Source organism: Rhopalosiphum padi, chromosome 3 (genome assembly GCF_020882245.1).
Source record: "Rhopalosiphum padi isolate XX-2018 chromosome 3, ASM2088224v1, whole genome shotgun sequence".
Lineage (NCBI taxonomy): Eukaryota > Metazoa > Arthropoda > Insecta > Hemiptera > Aphididae > Rhopalosiphum > Rhopalosiphum padi.
This window is the reverse complement of record NC_083599.1, coordinates 73,494,031-73,516,433: the sequence shown is the minus strand read 5'-3', so window position 1 is coordinate 73,516,433 and position 22,403 is coordinate 73,494,031. Positions and strand designations below refer to the sequence as shown.

Genomic DNA, 22,403 nt, shown 5'->3' with positions numbered 1-22,403 from the left:
AAACTTACAAAATTATCGGAGTCCAATGTTGCCGTATACGTAATAATACCGTGTAGTTAGTGTTGTACTTGCCTGTCACTGATCGCCTTACCGTATATTTTATAATTATACTGTTTTTATTTTCGGTTTATTATCTTGTTATTTTATTATTATCTTATTATATAATTATACTATAGCAGTCTAATATTGAAATTTGTCAGTACCATCGTATATTTGTATGCTCACACGTGTATTTTAATAGATGAGTGAAACGCTAACACGACAATAACGGTATAAAAATATTAGCGTCACCAACGACGGGTTAAAAATTAAAAAATAAAAATTTATTTGCTTATAAATGAATTATTTACCTCGTAAAATTGATTCGTATTCGAAATTTTCAAATACTCGTACTACGCTAAAACGGGATTTATAATAATATTTTTGTTATAAATTAAATAGCTCATTTAATTCGTATTTTATTGTATTAATTGTATTAAGCGCCTATACGTTATAAATCGCGTACCGTGTGACCCAATGACAATATTGCATTTCGATAATTGATGTACAGGTAGGTATATATTCACTCCGTAAATATTATCGTCACTAAATAACGGTCAAAGATATAAAAACTACATTAAATCATAATATCGTTCTTGATCATCGGTTACGTCGAGGCTGTCCGCCTATCGTCTAAGTACTTTATTGCACCCGATTTATTTCACAAGTAACTTTTTTCTAGGATTCACTATTGCAAATTACTGCTGTTATACTAAAAGTTTCTCGCCGAGAAACTTTTCTCCGGATGCTGCGATTACATAAAAATAATGCACGTACCTAGAAAACAAAACGGTTGTTAGCCATTGCTTACAATCGCCGGCGAGGCACGCCCACCTCGACAGTTTCTACGGTTCTTTTTTTTTTTTTTGTCTCGTGCGTGTACGGACTCGGATAATAATATGTTGATTCACTTTGCATTTTAATTTTTCAATCGTCTTAGTCGAAGATTTTCTATTTCAGGAAAAAAAACTAGTCGTTTCGAAAAACAAAAATTTGTTTCACTAACACAAGAATCGCAATGACTATACATTTTAGATTGTTGAATTTTTCGTAGTTTTAGATATTTTTATATTTTGTTTTTCCTCATTTTCCACTAATTAATAGAAAATCACCATTTTATGTACATACTTATTATCATAAGCTTATATTAATATGCTATGTACGGGTACTTAGTTTGAAATTTATGTCGGCTATTAAAATTCGATACCTATTAAGATTCCTATGTAAAAGCTGATAAATTATAGACATTAACAACGTAATATATATTGTCACCGCTTTACACGTAGCGTTAGCGTTTAATTTTAAGGTTTCGTCGCTTTATATAATATGTTATATAATACACGAATTTAAAGTAGAAAATAAGTGCGACAATAATAAGAACACAATATTATACGTAGCGCTATTTTTAAAAATTCCATGTACTTACTTTTATTGAGACGTTGACTAGTCATTGGTTGAACCTATTTCTATTTTATTTTATAAAGTATTGTTCATAGAAAAAAGTGCTCAGTAAAAATAGTAGATATTATATTGATTGAAAAAATGACAATAAACAGCTTATTATTATTATTTTGTTAAATCATAAAATAAAAAGGAAAAACCATTGTCGTCCCCCACAATTTAGTATTATAAGACAATATTATTTTATCAAATAGTAACGATGTCTTTCGAGCGGAGCAATAATAGATTTGTATATATATTTTTTGTATAATATTTATATATTTAAAATCCCCCCCTCCTGATCACCGACATTATTTTATCTGGTGTCTATCTAAGTCAGTGTTTCTTAAACTTTTTAATGTCACGGAACACGAAACAATAATATATTTTTATGCGGAACCCCTATCAAAATTATCTTCAAAAAAGGAGGATATTAATAAACTTGAAAATAAACGGTAGCAATGATAATAATATATCTAATATAGTAAATACAGCAAAATGTAATAAAATTATTTATTTAGGAGGTATCATAACATTCAAAAGTAATATAATATTTGACTTTTATTATAATTATAATATTGACCTTTCTTATATTGTGTTAGTATACAAAATTAAGACTAATAAGACTAAAAACTATAATTTAACGTACATTTCATACTGTAATTAACTAAATGTAAAATTAAAATATACTTTTTTTTTTATAAATAAATAATAGATTTTTCAAATAAATTTTTTGAATATTTTGAAAAAAAAAACACTTAAGTTTCGCGGAACCTATAAGTGATCTTCGCGGAATGGGGTTCCGCGGAGCGCAGTTTAAGAAACACTGATACAAGTAATAATTTTAGATTTCATTTTCCTACTAACGGCCGTCGTCGAATACCATGTGTACTATTATATTATCATGTTCGGAAAACTCCTAAAAACGATCAACGCTTTCTTACACCGTCATGACGTGTCTGATTACTTACGACCAGTGGTATCGTGTGATGGAGTCCGTCCGTGCATTTACCGTCATCTCTATATACTTACCTGTCGCACGTGTGTTCGCGAGTGCTAAACTTACGTTGTAATAACAATATCATAGTACAAATTAGAGCAATTATTATTAAGTGAACGTCTGTCAGCGATTGTTATTTAACGGTCACAGAAAACCTGTAACCAAATAATATTATGAATTAATGTTCTGGACGAATTCGTTTATTGCGTGACGTCGAGATTCAGTTTTTAATTATCATCCTTTAATGGCTGGCGAATTTATTGCGGCCACAAAAAATGATCTTAGGTACCTACGATTGCGTATGAACGCGGTTTGAAGATATTATACGCCATCGTGGACGGTCGTCGGGTATGGGGTAAAAAGAAATGGCTTGGCGGAAAGAAAAATCGTCCTGCTTAAAATGTACGCCTCCTCGCCTATATTGAAAAGCCGAAACGACGTCCATGCCCTGTGCACACTCCGTACCCACTGGCTATTACCCGTGTTATGTTATTATATACACTCGCTCTCGTCTGACATCGTCGTTTGATCGTCGTCGGGTACCTGCATAGAAAATGAAATGCGAGAGGAGAAAAATGTACACAAAAAAACGACAATACCGTTGCTTTTCGAAATAATGTTTGTATTTATTCATGTAATAGTATAATATTATGGGGAATGAAATATATTTTTTCTAAATGCATGGTAAATGTACACACGTCAAATATAAACACATTATATTACACTCGGTGTACGTTTAAATAATAATAGAATAATATTGTATAATATCTGACTTAAATATCTATAACATTAATTGTATATATAATATATTTTAGGCAGTTGTAATAATTATTATTATCATATTATTAATATTATTATTATTTTATATTAAATAAATTATTGTTAACGTTAAAGTTTTAATGCATCTGTATTTATAATATAATTATTATCTGTGTATTATTATATATTAAAAATGTTTTCAGAAAAGTTTTTTGATTATTGAACATTACAATTAAATATGTTAATTTTCACAAGTTTGTAGGCCTTAAAAAAAAAAAAAAATGAACAATATTATTATGTTATTACCATGATTACAAAACAAAAATATAATTATATATAAAATATATGAATGTCTATTGTCATAATATCGTAGTCATCATTACATTAATTGACGTTTTAATCTACAAGCTAAACCAAAGACAAAGCTGTGCAATTGTATTCTTTTACAAAATTTAATTATAATATAATTTAGGTACGTTCTTTTGCTTAATGCGGTTTTGTGCTTAACACAAAATCACTAATAGACCACAGTTTTATTATATCATCAGGTATTAAATAACGTTCAAGAAATATACAGAGCACAGATAGTATTTACACATACTGTAAACATAATAATATATAAGACATAATTAGAGGTATTGGGCTGTGTAGGTATATAATTTAAACGCTAAAATTAATGAATAAATATGATGTACTTATTATAAATATATTTATATTATAACTGACTTATTACTAATTCAACTAATTTACCATAATCTCACGCATAGATAGCATACAAATTATAGTTAAGTTTTTATTATTATTATTTTTAATGAGGAATTTTCAAAGAATAAGCTTCCCGATCGACACATTTTTTTGGCTATTGATGTTCGTAACACTAATACACTAACACATTTACTAAACAATAAAACAAATATTTTTTTTTCTTTAGATTAAATCTAATACATAAAATATAAGTGTATCGATACACTCAACCGTTACAATAATTTTCTATCATTGAATAAAATTATAAGCTGGTAACATAAGGTTAACGAAAATAATTTACCTAAATAGAATAATGATACAAACACCATTGTTACGATTTTGTACAGCTGTAGTACGAGTACGACATACAAAAACACTACATAAAAAAAAAATATATATATTATTGTATAAGAATTGATTGTGGCAATTAACTATTGTTCTCTGATATTATTACTGTTGTTAAGTATAGTATAATTATTAATATGTAATGCTGAGGTAGAAATATAGACATCAATTGAGACGTGGATCATTGGAGTCTTACGGTTTCGTAGTTTATCCGGTATTCGGAAAAAGTAAGAAAAAAACTATGTATATTTATAATATTATATTATGTGTGTGAAACGCAATCTGACTATACAAATCTATTTATTATTATAATTATTGTTTCGTTTGAAATAGATTGAATGGACGGATATAGACCGACATTGATAAAAACATTGAAAAATTGTACTACACACACACAATCACACATAATTAAATTAAAACGTGATAATAACTGTTAGATATTTTTATTTAATGTAAAGTAAGAATTAACGGAACGAGTGTTGGTTTGAAACAAGTATAAATGTCGGTTAAATGTTCAAGGGGGTGGCGTGAAGTATTAGTAACGTATCTGTCAGTCCATATTCGTTGTAACGAAATATCATTATAAAATTTGATCTGTTCAGCCGAATAATCGAGTGACGTAAATTAAAAGAAAAAAATAATAAAAAATGATGCATACGTGATAAGGAAGAGCGAAAACAAATTCGCGTGGAAAATCGTATGACGCGGTAACATTAATATTTATTTAAAAAATATATATAACATGATATGCAAAATTATAAGACGTTTGTGGGAAATAAATTTTTTAACATGGAATTACGTGGTTTAAAGAAGGCTTGGAAAATTTTATGAATTTTAATGGTGAAAAATAAATGTTAACGTTTTTACATTTCTAAAGATATGAAAAATTAAATCTCTCTTGGACGAGAAGATGAAAGGATATGCAATAGGTTCAAACGCGCGCACACGCACACTCGCGAATATGAGGTACATTGTGTGCAAGGATAATAATATATACTTTAAATTATATGTTTATATCTTGGTCCAGGAGGGGGAGAGGGGTAAAATCGTGTACGCACGCGTAGTAAAGATATGGTATATAATGGTAATAGCCACGGTTGTACCGGGTTAATGGTAGTGGATCTCGAGTGAACTTCCAGATTTGAAGTCATGTGGGCATGTTGTTATGTAGTAAGTGGGAGATGGTGAGGAGGAATATTATACTCTCGATTAACTGTGAATTCCAAAGATTATTTTATGTTACTGTTTGTTTTAAAAGCAATTTCACCCATGTTCTTTAGAAAAGACTTCGATTGTATGTGCATCGAGTGAATCGCGTCAAAGTTCCCCGGCGATAAGTGGGAAATGTGAAGAGAAAAAAAAAATTGTCTTTGATTTTCAAGAAAGTAGAAAAATGTGCTGCTATTTAAAAATTAATGGTTTAATCTCATAATTGAGATTATGTTATCATATAATAGATATATTATTATAAAATTATAGTATAAAAGGTACTTGGCTATAAAGGAAGGAAGGAATAATACATCAAAGGTTATTATAAAGGTTTTGGTTGTAATAATATTATTGTTGATAATAATGAATACGACAATTTGTTTCTTGTAATCACAGATTTCCTAGGGCGTTTTTAGAATTTTTTCCACTCAATTTATGTATTTTTTTTCTAAACGATTATGATAATATATATATAATTTTTTTTAGATTTTAATATGATGATTATTTTTATTTTTTAGAAAAGAAATGGAAATAAAAGTATATAAAAACTGATGAAGTATATTTTTTTGAACATAAATATTATAGGCAAAAAAAAAAGTTTATAGGAAAGTGCAACAATCCGAATGCTGCAAATGCCGGCCTGGCGAGGTACTACCGGTAACACCCTGCTGGGCTACGGTTTAGGCCATCCCTGTTAAAACACGATTAAAACAAAATTAGTTCAATAATATTTTTAATTAAACATATTATCAAATATTCTTATTCTAATATTCTAAAGAACATTATGTACACACGTCGTATATGAATGGATAGCTACGAAGCTTTTATTATTATTATTATTATTATTATTATCATCATCATCGATAAATGCATTTTATATATATATATCGTTTTCCATGTACACTTAGTGTAAAAAATTGAAATCATTCATTCTTACCGGTTTCGATAAAATACAATTTAATAGCTATTTGTGCTTATATAACCTTACACTACGGTATCGTATTGATATCAATGGTCGGTTTATGTACAGACGATATTTCGGGCTATAAATCACACTGTTATCGGTCGATTTGTTTTGTTATCGGTGTTATATAGGTGGAAAATAATATCTTTAAATTCTTTACGTATCCATGTATTACACAAATGAACCGAACGTCTTACGGAAATCGACTTGCACCAACGTTCTAGTCATCAAGCAAACAAACAAAAAAAAAAAAACTCCACAGCTATCCAACAGACAAAATTTACCAACAAATAACGAGTTAAAATCTAAATTTTATACGTCTGGCGGATTATTGTTATTATTATTATTACCATTATGATCATTATTTTCTTTTATCGTTATCGATATAAAAAATAAATATGTATATATTATGCATACATTATCAAGATGGTCGTGACTGTATAAACAATCGATTTAAACAGTATACGGTGTAATATTATGAAACACCTTCGGTTTAAAATCGCTCGGTTTTATTATACACAGGTTATTAATTATTATAAAGAGAAGTGTCGCGAAAAATGATCTAAAGCTACAAATCGATTTTCTGGGAGGTTTAAAATTAAAACTACCCCCGAAACGGCTCATCTGTGAAAGGCGATAAGGTCTGGAAGATGTGCTTGTTCATTATTGCCGCTATTACCGAGGCGTTTTATATATTACTTTTTCTATGACCGTCTGCTTTCTCGAACTGTATTATATCACCGCGAATACTTATATTCGGAGCTTTGTGCTGGCTAATATAATATAATATGATGACAGAGACGTAGTTGTACGTATACAATAATACGCATCACATACTTCGACGAGTGACATTCCTGAGTGTTGACAATTGTGTCTGAGAATTATCTACTCCCTTTTGTATTATCAATCCTTAAATGCTGCTAATATATTATTATATAGTATTGTCGATAGACAAGTCGAGTAATGTTTGAACCGAGTATATAGGTATATTATATCATGTACAATACGATTATTATTGTTATGACTGCGTATGTAGTGACACGACAGTATATTTGGTCTTGTCAGGAATCTACCTATAAATAGTACCATCTATACCACAACATCAAATTGATTTCTCCACGGATTTGAAGTTTTTTTTTATATCACATAAAAATACATAATCGACTGCCACGAATATCCCAAGTTTATCGTATAAATAGATAATGCGTTTGAATGTTTGAAACGCGTCTAGCAAATTCGTCGGCAGACCGATGTGCATGTAAAAACACTATCGTATATCGTTATAAAACAAAATAAATACGGTTGTCCAAATATAGTTAATAATGAAATAGTGTATGATAGCGGTGCCTAATTGAAAATGAAAAAAATTAATGCTTATCCATTGACGAAGACGATTTATCGTCTATGAGCGTAATCGAATTTGTTTTTCGATACACTAGAGATTTGACCGAACAGTACTCGCGACGGACATAAAATTATGTCGTACACCATTATGACACTGCGGGACGCATAAAGAAAAATATATATACTGCTAGCCAGTGGTGGGCGTATTATATACGGTAAAATAAAAATCGTATCAATGAAATATTGTTCTAAATTTACGGAAAATTGAAATGGTAAAATATACTTTACGACATACATAAAAATAAACTATAATAATAATAATAATAATAATAACAATAACGCCGTGTTGCATCGTATGCGTATTTTATAAGCTCATGCATAATTTAACATTTAATAGTTTGTTTATCGAGTAAATAGAAAACCATTATTTTGTGTGAAAAATGGCGTGACTCGAAGTTCATAAATGTATAGTAGGTACTTTCACGCGTATGTGGAAGTACTGAATATACCTACGTTTATGTGTGATACCTATAACAATACCAACGAGTATTTTATTTTTAAATCGTATAACAGCGACAAACGTCGTTTAGGGGTACGTAAATAATTTAAAACGTAATTTACTGGATATTGCAACAATTATTATTTCATTGGATCATTATTTATTATTTTCCACTACATAAATCGGTAACATACGCGTGTTAAAATAACAACAGTGCTGTGTTATTATAGTACTAAGCCCATCGGTGTTAAATAGTAAAATAATTTAAGCTACGACCAATTGATGAGTTATTATTTATAACGGAGTTGATAAAAATCTTAAATTTCATGTTGTACACTTACCTACACGAACCATTCCTCTTTATGAGCTGAGGAAATATCGCTGAAACAAAACAATAAGTAATCATATAAAAATGAGTTATTTGCGTGTTTATTTAACTACAATATGTATATATTGTGAGTAGACGAAATATAATGCTACAGTCGTACATGTTGTACCAATGCAGACTATGAATATTATTATATAACTTATAACTATTAAAAAGCATATTTCATTATAATAAAAACGATTTAAAATTAAAGGATCGATTAATACAATATATATAGTGTTATAATATCATTAGTATGGTAAAAAATGCTGTTACTTATTAACATAGTATGATACTATAGTCATTACTCATCAAGAAGACCATCAATTGACGGTTTCTAATCGTTTAAAACATCTGACTTAGACTAATTCATCGTTTGCAATCATTGTTAAAAAATAAAATTAAAAACAGTAATTTGTCAAATGCGTAGTTGGGGGTAATGTATGTTAAGTTGAAACAAAACGGTGGTACCTATATTGTACTGCCGGCGAATTACCATCTCTATTCGTTTCAAACAAAAATGGCATAATATTGTGTAATTAATAATAGAATACAAAATTAATGACAGCTTAACGTATTACAAGCGTCACGCGCCGATCGTATTGTTTTATACATTATTATTTTTGTTTTAAACATGTTTTTCCATACCAGTTCATTGTTGTATCCAAGCTGAACATATTTTTACGAGACGTTTGTTTAAATTCTCGTCGCATCTCTGTAATTTATGATATCCCTACTCAGCATTTATAACGGCTCTACATTTATACCCGTCTTTTTGCCGGTCGCTATAGGTTTTATAGATAATATACCAACCCAGAAAAAAACGATAATATACGTGTATTGTTGTGACCGAAAACACCGTGCATCGAAATATATGTGCAATAATAACAATTATGCGCCATTTCAAACGAACGGCGGTGCAAAGCAAACTTTATAATCTATACCTACTGATATTATTATAGTTCCGGCGGAAGCATCACGCTAGACCCTTCTTAAACAATAACAGTGCTTCCGAAAGGTGGGCTTTTTTTTTTGCGTAATATTATTATCATACATCAGACCATTTTTCATTATGAGCGCGCAACCATTAGCCCCTTAAAAATGGTATTTAGTGGTTCTGAATAGACAGCATTAAAGACAGTACGGCCTGAACACGAACACTAAAATGGTGGTAAAACATAATTATATATAGATATATTATGTTTGCGGAATCATACGACCGAAAATCGACTGTAGAAGTACAATAATAAACGATATGGGGCTACCTATTTGTCGTGTTTAAAAAAAAAAAAACACCTTTCGTATTTACACGCTCGAAATCCAAAATATTTGTTTGTTTTGCGGTTCCGTGCCTACGAATCGACCATACCTAAAATAATAAGATAATTTACAACCGCTTCGAGTAAATTTTCGTTGCACAATAAACGGCTTACGGGTAACAGTAGAAAACACAATACTGTGAGATGCACGTGAGCCGGATAATAAAGCAAAAATACGCTTACGGATAATATTACGGCGGTCTAGTCCTAATACGTTTGCCCGGGATCGAAAAAGCACGGCGGTGAGTGCGAAAACCGTTTAATATACTTAATGTACGTACATTATAATTGGGTGCGGTGCCGCCGACAGAGTGCACGGCGAAACACCACGTACATAACATATATATATATATATAATATGCATATATAGTACATTATAATGGTATTATATCTATTGTTCGAGCGAGAGGCTGAGGATATTTAATTAGAAAACAAATCCCTAACTAAAACAACCTTCTATCGGTGCCGTGCATAGGTGTACAATGTACATACAGCATATTATAAATATTATAATATAATATTGTTCGGGTATCCGAGGAGTGCGAACTTTACGTGTTAATTTTTTTTTTCGTTCGTCAAAACACGTTTATCGCATCATAGATTACATAGGTCCGGCGAAACGCGCCCAACAATATTATCACCGGTTTTTAAGTAAATATTTATGTTTTCCTATTAGTGATGGAAATGTATTTATTGTTGTTGTTGTTTACATAAACTCGGATCACGTAACACTGAGAACGAATTGATCGAGATTTTTTAAATATTCATATTCTTCGTTTTTTATTTTTTTATTCTCGTAGTTTTTTTATCTTTGAGACGTGTATTATAGACGTCTATATGTACAATTAAATTCAAAAATTATTACGAAAAGATAAAAAAATACAGACATATTTTTTCCTTTTTGAATTTTAAAACTGCCCAAGTTTAGTTAGTCGAAAAAATCAATTATGAAGATAAACACAATTATCAAAAGTAATGTTCTTTCTAATATTTTCTAATCGTGACGTTTTAAATATCGCTCTTTGATAATCATCTTCAGGTTGCTTAAATATTATTGCTGGAATGCGTTCTACTGCAGAGGAGAACGATAGGGCAGTAGTATAATATGTTGCAGTATATTATTGTATAAGGCATAAAGTACTTTAGTATGAGAGTATTGTATTACAGCTATACACATATTTCATCCTAAACTATTATAAAAGGAATTATATAGATTTAAACAGCTAATACGCGTATTACCTGCAGTGACGGTCACCCTAGAGTAATTGCAGTGTTATTGCTCTACGATAGTCAGGTCTCTCTTTATTCATTTATGCTGTTTTTCTCTGGTAAATCGTAATCCTTTAGTCATATTATATTATATAATATACTAATGATTTTTGAAAAAACCATGGGTTTGTTTTGAGCGATTGAATTTGGAAGGTATTGATAGCTTATAGAAATAGAAAACAGTTTAAAGTACGAAAAAAGAATACGCACAGAAAGCAGTTTGGACGTAATCAAGATTTAAATAACGATTTTGTAATAATATTCTAAAGGACGACGACATTGCATTTTAACATTTTTAATTGGTTGTAATTTTTGAAAAAAATCACAATTTTTGTACCGTGAATGAACTTTTATTCAAAACGTATTCGAATTATTTAAACGACGAATAATTATAAGAATATTAGATGAGTTTTTAAAGTTAAAGGATTTATTTATTTTTATGTGTCACTTAAACTAATGAGAAATTAGACAGAAAATAATGTTAAATTTAAATATTTATTAGTGTTAGTTTGAAAACTTTAATTAATAATTGTATATAGTTTTGTATTATTTTGTTTTAGTACTTAAAATTAAATTCACGAAATTAAATTTTTAGTCTATAATAATTTATCTTTAAGGTTTTGAAAAATATTTGGAGCTAATATTTTAAATTATTTTTTTTATGTAGGTACGTCATTACGTAATTATCAACTATGTTGATATTAAATCGTATTAAACGTATGCTTAAATTATGAAATAACGCGTGTTTCAATTGTTAACATACCTAATTTTAAATAACTTAGCTCAAATTATAGTTTTCTACACAATATATATAAACGTCTTTGCATAAAATTATCATGACCATAGTAAACTTAAAGGTATACATTATTCGAGAAAATATACCACTTCAATTGTTTAGGCGAAACATTTTTTAGCCTTCTAAACCTTTATTTTTAGTATTATTGGTAAATAGTTAAAATGTATACTTTCAAGTTTATATTATATTAAATATGTATACAATATACATAATATAGTACCCTCGTTTATGTATGCACTAATCATGCGTATCCTTTTAATAAATTATTACGTACGCATATATTAGTCTAGTCTCAAAATCGATAAGTCTCTTTACATTGGGGTGTGTAGTGTGTACACGTAGTGCTGTTTTCTTATACATGATTGTTTTAGTATATATAGTAACCGTATGTGCATATTTTGTTATTGTGTATAATGCATATAATATGTGTACATTTATTACATATATTATTGTTTAAATTGGTATTGTTGAGATATATAATCAGCTTTTAGGCCTCTTCATACAAGCGACCTATGTGTGTAATTACGGAAATCCTAAGTCTATAATCACGCCACCGGCCACCGTCTGCATATAATATACGATGGATTTATATTCAGTAAACAATCCCGACTTGTAGACATTATGAGAGTTATTGCATAGTTGTAAATTGTAATATTCTAGATCACGTCTTTTTCTGTCCTTTCTTAGATGTGTAAGAATGATTCTTAGGAGCTACCAAACATTTTTTTTACTATTTACTTTTAAAAAAAGTTAAACAAAATTGTTGTTTTAAATGTTTCAAAAATAATTTGTTGATATTTTTATCAAATTGGAAGTTTGATTATTCACAAAAATACAAAATTCAAAAAAAAATATATTTACTGAGATATTTGGAACATAATGTATAGTACTTATCTGTTGTTAGTTTGTTACTATAACCACATGATTTCTGTGAGCGTTTGCTGAGCTTTTGAGAAACTAAGATCCCAAATTATCCCCCGATTTCTAAAAAAATTGTTTGTTTGAAAACAATAATGGGTATTATTATGATAAAATAATATCCATTATTTTAGGGGTAAATATTTTGAGTTGTAACTTGATAATCCTATAATTCCCGTTCTGTGTGCACAATGTCTATAAGCAATATTATAATATTTATAAATTATCATTCATGCTGTTAGATGAACAATAATAAACATCGATACGACGTTTTTTGAAATATTTCGAGTTTATAAACATAATAATAGTAAATCTTCTCATTTGTATTTTAGTGGCAAACATCTGTCAGGACTTCGAGATATCATAATGATACTACTTATTCGCTTCATAAATTCACATTATGATTAGAGCTTTGAATTTAATGTTGTTAAAACAAAATGTAGATTAAAAATCGTTATTATAAACCAATAATAGAACACGTCACTTAGGCAGATTATAATTAAATTTAGAAAAATATAAAATTGACTTTGATATATGTATATCGTATCCGAGCCAAAATTTTCGGCATTAAATATAAAGAGTAAACAACTAAAATATAACTACATCCTTTGAATTTACAACATGTTTCCAAATTTTTTTCATAGACACTGAAGACTGAAGAGTATATTATAAAAAAAATATTGTATTTTCGTTACCAAGGGGTTTTAACTAAAACAATAATAATATCGCTAATTATTTCTTAAGATCAATATTATTTAATTATAAAGCAAGTTGCAAGGTGTAGTATGCAAATAATTTAAATATATGTACAGTTTCATTTTGAAACGTACATTTATACATTTATTCTATTTATAGCATACTTTCATAGATTTAATTATCCTAATTCAATTTTATACTAATTAATTTAATTAATATTTTAATCTTAACTATCTGATCAATATTGTATTTTTAATATTAAATGTATGATTATTACGTTTTTGTAGCAAAATATAATTAATAATAAGTTTGAAATTGAAAAATAAAAATAGACACTAAGTAAACACCCTTCACATTAAATTAATAAATAATGAACAATCAAAAAAGTTCTAAGCATACATGAACTACTCATATTTAATTATAATGTTAAGTTCACGGGTAGTAACATGCCTATACAATGTTTTATGTATAGTAAAAATAATGAATTGAAATATGTACGGTTGTACCAGCGCTGTTTTATATTATGAATAAATTAATATATGATGTAAGACGCCAGTCAGGCATTGTTTAAAAGCTTTTTAATCATGTAAGTTTACTGTAAAACAATTAACTAACTCTTATACACGAGTTAAAAATATTTTTAAAACTTTTTTTTTATTATTACACCAATGAAAGCAATTTATGTGGCTTATATGTATAAAATAATATTAATATATTATAAATATTATATATTTTTATTCAATATATATTATATATATATTATTACCAATATTACTACCAATAACTATAATATAATATTGGATCTATATTTTATATTATATTATAGTGATTTATGTCTTCCGTAATTTCGATTTTTGGCCGAAGTAAAGTTTTTGTTCTTTGTAAATATTATGGTATAATCTTCATTGGCTTTTGCAGATCATCTATAAACTCTTGGCCTTATGCCTATCGGCTTTTTGCCAAGGCTTTCCATAGGCTTTCACTTTCATTATTAAGTATTTATTTCTGATCAGAAAGCTTCATTTATTGTTAAATTGATATTTCTATGTAGTCTTACTGGATTTAAAATTGGAACCACATTGTAATATATCGTTTTCGCACATTTTTTTAATTTGTGTAAATCGCAGGGTGTACAAATTTTGACTATCCGTTTGGTGCATAAACCGTTAGTTACGACTACTGGAACGTTGTAGAATACTATACAATTATTGTATTTATTATAGTATTCGATATTTTCATATTTACGGTTACACATTTTAATAACTATAAATAGAAATCGTTCCAAACTTTTTTTTTAAAAAAAAAGCAATATTATTTTGGTATTGTACGCTCCTTTTGTGTAAAAAGTCGGTTACATATAGCAATAAAATTAAGTAACATGTCCATAGTATCGAAAAGGTATTAATACAAAAACACATAATACCTATATATAACGTAACAAAAGGTCTTTTATTTAAATCACCCGGTATATCTAAACATATACCAGCAGTACAGTCCCGTCTGCTTACTTCACTCTAATACAAAATCTATAATTTTCCAATTAAAATGATTCAAACAATTAAGTTATGGTACAGTAATATGCATTGATGGGATTAGCGATTTAGAATTATTTGTAGTACCTTCCTAATTATTATAAATATCAAATTATCGAATAATATAAACAGAAATAATTTAAATTTTAAAAATTTCGAATATTAAACATGGTGTAGGTGTTTTTTTTATATTAACAAAAATGTTTCATAATTATATTTTTAAGTACCTATAATATTTATGTTATTTTAAACTAATTGATTTTTTTTTTATTGAAGCTTGTTAACAGCTACTAGTTTGTCTTTTTAAATGCCAGTAAAATTATTATAATTAATAAACAATAATCAATAATCGATATAGAAATTAATTATTGAACTCAATAATACACAATTCAAATAAAAATGTACTTCTGAAAGAAGTTATATGAGGCAAAAGAACTATCGACAACCATAAATTTAAATGAATATTTTAGATTATCTGTCATTTTTTACTTTATCATTGAAATATGTTTGTTAGTAAAAAGTTCATGTATGCACTATGCATACGAGTCAATATCATTATATTATAATAACTATACTCAAATATATATACGGTGCAGGTCACAGACATGGTACCTATCATGTAAACGTCGTATTTTGCGCAAAGGGACAAAAAGCTATTGTGTGACCGAGTTGAAAGTTTTTGGCGATAACTGGATTGTGTTTTGACGATGGCCGTCATTTAATCGAGTTCGTGCGACGAAACATTGTCGCTGTTTTTGAACTACACACGTGCCATACTTGCCGTTATAACGTTAACTTCAAAGGACATATTATTAATATTAATATATATTTTTTTTTAGGCGGCCCATTCGAAAATGCCACAGAGTCAAAAGTTTTCAATGACCGATAAATAAATTAACGACGAACATTGTTAATTAACGGAACGAAACGAGTTATGTGGTTGTCGTATATTATTTTACTGTTCATGGCTATAAGCAGTCGTCTTGGCACGAGTGCGTATCTAGCAGCCATCAAACATTATCGAATTATAGTTATTGCAAATCCTAAGTAATGGATTTTCTGCAAATCTTTTTAAATATAATTTAATATACTTAAAAAATACACGATATAAAAGTTTACTTAGGTATAATCAATATGGCAAATATTACAAGATATCCTTGTATACATTTGGTTATTGTTAGTATATATAATATAATAATAATTCAATTGAAAATAACTTTTTCTAATGTTATCTACGTATATATATAGGAATCAGACTTTTAGGTATGTAGGATGAAGTTAAATTATAATATTATTATTTGTTATTCATGGGAAGATGATACGAGTATATTATAATAATTTTTTGAGTTAAAAAATGTTTTTTATGATAATGAAAAATCTCGAACTATTTGTGTTTTGTACTGTTCAATTTAGAGTAAAATATACCTACTTATAATATTGATAAATAAAATAATTAAAGTATTTTATAATATTAAAATAAAATGGATAAAAAAAAAATTGAAAATGGGTTGTCACAACAATTAATGTGAAGAAAATTAGAAAACCACTTTTCCATATTTTATTCAGAACCAAGATGATAATTCGCCGAAAATTAATTCAATCTACTGTGTAACTAATAGTAAAATAAATTATTCTAATTACTTAAAAAAATATATTTATTAATAAAGGCTGACTTTGCACAGAATCATTTTTTTATGTGCAATTATTGAATTTAAATTAAACGTACACTCGACACCTACAACTGTAAAGCGAGCGCTTAACTACTTAAACTACTTTCACCTTTTTTTAAAATCGATTTGTAGAATCAAATCAAGCTATCAAGGCGATGAATGGGGTCATAGAAACATTCGCTGGTTTTGACACTGACGAGAAAAGTACATACTTATAATATTATAATGTTTATAATGTATAGGAACGCGAAAATGCGAAATGATGAAATAATAGAAAAGATATTCATCGAGCAATTTTTTTCTTTTTTTTTTTTTTATAAAAATGTTATATTTAATTTTTTTTTACCTGTCAGAGCCAGTATATTTCACTTTGCCTGGCAGTAGAGACGGACCCGTGCCGAGCTGTACCCTAGCTGTTGGCCCGCAGGGTGCTGCCAGTTTCCCGACCGTCCAATTCCGTTAACGCCAATCACTGAAATTATCAACAAATAATATTACTATTTAGATTTCGTTCAAAAACGTATGGTCAATTGAAAACTATTCAATTCTACGATAAACAACAGATATTATCATTAGTATCATAACATCAGAAATTTACCTTCACATTTCAAACGTCATTGTTGACATTATTTTATTACTTGAATTACATCAGTTGATTTATATAACATTCATACAGACTTATTACACGTAATATTTAACGTAACTATCTACCTACATGGTACACACAATATTTTATATACTAAAATATTACAATATCACAAGCGGTTTACACTATTCATTGATGCCTAATGGTGTAGAATATACAGTTTAATTTTCATTGTATTGTGTAACGTGTTGTGTTAAAATCTTTGAATATTTCAATGTAACACGTATAAAATATTATTGAAAACCAAAAACAGATACTAATTATGTACGCGTTATTTATAATAGTACAAAAAACAACTTAACACATTTTTATTCAATCCAATTTAAAAACATTTGTTTTAAAGTAAAGTTTTGAACGGTTATTTAGTGGTTATAACTACATAATATGAATTAATTAACACATATTTTATGCGAATTTTCGCAGTGAACTTTGTACGCTCTTTGAGCAATATCACGATTAACCTTAAATTTTCAAATTAATTGGCACACTAGATAATTAGGAGTATTAAATTTAATAGATTTGAATGCATTCGGTATAAAATACATCATACAAATCGGAAATGTCTGTGGTACTATATTACAGGGGTCTCCATCCAATTTTGTTCATTCTAGGGCCACATAATATTATATAGTATGGTAAATAGTATATATTATATATAAATATTAACGTACCTACGTATTATTTTTTATTTGATTAATTATTATAACAGTACGAAGCCAGAACCAGCTTTCAACTGGAGTACTTGATGTGGTAGTTATTGAATATAAAATGGCACTTTTTTGTTGCCAATCATGAAAAAACTTAACGATGGTATAGTTAGAAAGAGTCAATGTTAAAATCTGTCATTTTTATCCCCCAGAGAATGTGTATGTGATCAGATTGGTGCGTGAATGACAGAAATTACCCGTTTTTATAAGCGCGCGTGATATATATTTTTTTACGATTGTAGACCACGCAATAGGGACATCCTTTATTGTATGCACCGTGCATGTGTGCATGTGAAAGTATCGAGTAAGACGATGGAGTGTGAAAACGGCAAAGTAATTTTAAGTGTATACCTAAAGACGTGCGCATTGTTCTCGACCGGAAACTGGTGTCGCCTGTGACACCGGAAATAAGTCGTTCGACCCTCTGGGTCTCTGGGGATTCGTTAGTATAATAGTATATACTTGAATCGAACTGTACGGTAACGATGGTGTTAGCGAACGGTCAGACGATAGACGCTGTCAACGGTTAATAATAGCAACTTGATGTTGACACTAATACCATATATTACGATATTATATTTATTTAATAGAACAACGCCATACGGCTTTTACAGAGATTCAGTAAAATTGCATGCATATAGTTATATTTATATTTCGTATGTCAGAGTAGAGCAACAAATTTAAACATGTAAATATTAACAGACACATCATACTATATGGAATAACATAAATGAAAATGAAAATATGCTTAATACGACAAATGGTAACTTTTATAACTGGCATATATTTGAAACTTTAGATTATAAATTAATGTCCAGATTTTGTATCCAATCAACTACATTCCTGTTAGCTGTATGGATATCATTTAGAGTGCCTTTGAATGCACGGATCGGGCATTCAGTTTCTATATGGGAGATTTTGCGTATCATTTCCATAGTCACAGGAGGGAGTAGTACGTAATTTCCATTTGAACATCATGTGATTACATCTTCCAAGGCTAGTCCTAATGCGATTTAGAGTCGCCCAAATTTGTCTGGGCAGATCATGGGGTACAAACGTAAATTGCTTCCACGTAGTGTACCCCGGGCAACGTCCTAGACGGCTAAAGATTTACCAAAACCGATCGCTATACTGTCTCCCATGACCGCACAGCAATTATGAGCAACAAGACATTAATGCATATAATTTACAGGTGTAGAAAGTACAGGTAAGTAGTCTTAACGGCAATAAGAAGAATGAAAAAATAGTTTGAAATGTTTTAAAAACCTCGGTTTAATACTTCGTTACTTAAGTCTCTTGAACGGTGTTATTTTAAAAAATTAGGATAATAATATCGTATTATCGTGTCCCGCTAAAAATATAAGAGCGAATACCTATTGTATTCATTTTCATACGTACGAATGTATATTTTGTGCGATAATTGCTTATTTAAATTATAATACTAAACAATTATTAACACTTCTTTCGATGGAAATAAACGCAAATAAATATTTCAAAAATAATTTGTATTTTTCGTCTGCGTCGCAGTGTCGTAAAAACGTAACGACAGTCAAACTAGTTAGCCGATACAGAGCATATATCTGCTATCTGGAAATCACCGCTCCGCAGATTCAGCAAAAATGTATATAAATATAAGAACAACCCAATTCGGTTTTTTGACACATTACGGTCGTCGATCGTATTCCGGGAAAATCCGCAGATATACCGTGTAAAACGTATCATATAATAAAATTAGTTATTGCCAATCATATTACAATATTTATTGTACGTTTTTATTGCGCGCAAACAACTCACACAATGACACCGACGGCAAACGGTCAGGCGTGTGGTGTATGTATAGTGTACACAGCCAGCCGTGATACTTGGTATACACACTACCGGGAAAACCGTCAGCCGAGACTTCATGCATATGCACCTGTCTGGGTTTTACGGGGGTCGGTTTACGATAGGACACGGCCAGGAAAATTGCTGCAGGATTGCGGAGGAATGACGTTGCGGCGGGAGGAGGTCGCCCGCTGGGAAATCCCTTCGTGTGATGCAACGGACGGTTTCAGTAGCGTCTGATAATTGCCGCCGATCGCATACGCACGATTATTTTACGGATACGCGCATAGCACGTGATTACTTGCATTATTATTATTATTATTATTATATTATACGGTAGTAAAGGGTTTAATTTGCAACGCTGGCGCTGCGCTCGGAGACGAGAGGGACGTTTCGAATAGCGATCTAAATTAGTATAAACTACCTTATATTATAATATGTATATATATAATATTAATACGATAATAGTATTACGATATAATAATAATAGTAATAATATATTATAGACAAACAGGTGGCAACGCTGACACGACCACCGCCTGCGTGTTTATTCAAGCGCCAATATTATACAACATCGCGGTTATAGATAATAATATACAGCAGGTACCCGTTCGCTATAATATGTACGCTATCCACACATAAATATAATGTTATCCGAGGATATATTATTATTATGTGTACTGCCAGTATACTCACAGCGGCGTGAACTTATGTACAGATCGCATTCCTGGGATGTGGCGGACTTGAGTAACCACTTTTGAAGCTATTGTATTCCACACATTTACAATACTACGTGGAGATTTTCAATATAATATTTCCATAACGTTTATAGTTTGAATTTTAGCGATGTTAGTTATTTTTCGTTGTATTATAAAATACTATATGTAATTTTAATGAAATACATAATCACAGATTCAATCTACGTACCTGATAAATATACTTTAATTACAACGACTTAAATGCAATGGTTTTAAACATTTTAAACTTAAAAAAAATGTATGAGTAGTCAAACAAACTGAGTTCAGAATTATTTTTCGAATATCATTGCAGTTTATTACTACTTTTCAATATAATATATTATTATATTTTTTATATTTTTTTCTGTTTAAAGTACACCTTTAATCTGTAGTATACGATATCTCCAAAATTCTACACTAGGGTTACAATTGATTTTACATTTGATACATTTGATTTTTTTCGTGAAAAAAAAACCAAAAAAAGTTATAATGCAAAAAAAATCACGTATTAACATTTTTACCTTCATTAATTTATAATAATTTTTAATAATGAGGAACAGATTTACATAAACGGTCCGCCTTAATATGCTCTTAACAAAATAAAAACTTTAGAGTAAAGTGGCCTAAAAAAAACACCAATAATTAAAAATGTATACCTATTTATAGCCTTATAGGTATAAAGAATAAGTTTTATTTTAATTTAAATTATGTTTAATGGTTTAAGTTAAAAGCATTTTAATGTCACTCTAATAAAAAAAAATAGTTCTGCTATCGCCTCTAGCCTAGAGCCTGAGAGTGGCTTGATAAACCAAACCCGGTACTGGTAATATTGATTTATAACGCATTTTATTCGTCGTCAACAACGCAACTACGCAATGCATACACAAAATGCTATACCCATTATGATTGGACCAATAATATGTAGGTATATGAAATTTTATCTAAATGTCTTTCCGGTTTCATTCGTTTTTGTTTCATTTGGCAAGACTCCCGAATCCCTAATGTTTTTAGTGTTTTCACCAGAGTCACTCGAATCTGACCGGAAACGCACTTATATGCATATACGCATGCTCACTATAATATAATATAACATATATATATACCTTAGTGGCTCCCTCGTTAATAAAACCGTCAAAGTGACGGCGGTGGTGGGTACGCACGGACGACCGGAAGTTTAGAAAACCGATTAAAACGACGGCATTGTTGGTGGAATAACGACTTGCAGTGTAAAAGAAACAAAAGGAAAGATTTGCGCAGACAAGTGACACACACACACACACACACACACACATGTGTCTGTATGTGTGCGCGAGAACACGCAGCACAGACGACGGTATTAATGTGTCTGTGTCTAAACGATGACGGTCACGGAGATTTACTTTTATGTTACCTAGTACTATTTTGTACGTATTCTACTTTTATGCCATGAAACGATGTTAAAAACCAATTCCCGTCCGGTGATTCACGTAAGATGGACGAAATAAAATACATACTTTTGGTCACTCCTTTATTTTGAGTTTAAGATATTATCCTTCCCATGTCGGTTTAATACAGTGAATAAAAAAAATAAAATATCCTC

General features: G+C 29.6%; 1 protein-coding gene across 4 annotated transcripts in view; it reads right to left on the bottom strand.

Annotated features, from left to right (window-relative positions):
• Positions 1–3,080: 3,080 nt before the first annotated feature.
• Positions 3,081–22,403, bottom strand: part of LOC132924360 (uncharacterized) — an 88,366-nt gene continuing 69,043 nt past the window's right edge. For all 4 annotated transcript variants that reach the window (XM_060988616.1, XM_060988613.1, XM_060988614.1 and 1 more), the window contains 3 exons: positions 17,257–17,382; positions 8,685–8,724; positions 3,081–6,227 (listed from right to left, as the gene is read on the bottom strand). In XM_060988616.1, the coding sequence (XP_060844599.1) occupies positions 17,276–17,382 (107 nt within the window). In that variant the 3' untranslated portion in view covers positions 3,081–6,227; positions 8,685–8,724; positions 17,257–17,275. The remainder of the gene's footprint in view (positions 6,228–8,684; positions 8,725–17,256; positions 17,383–22,403) is intronic.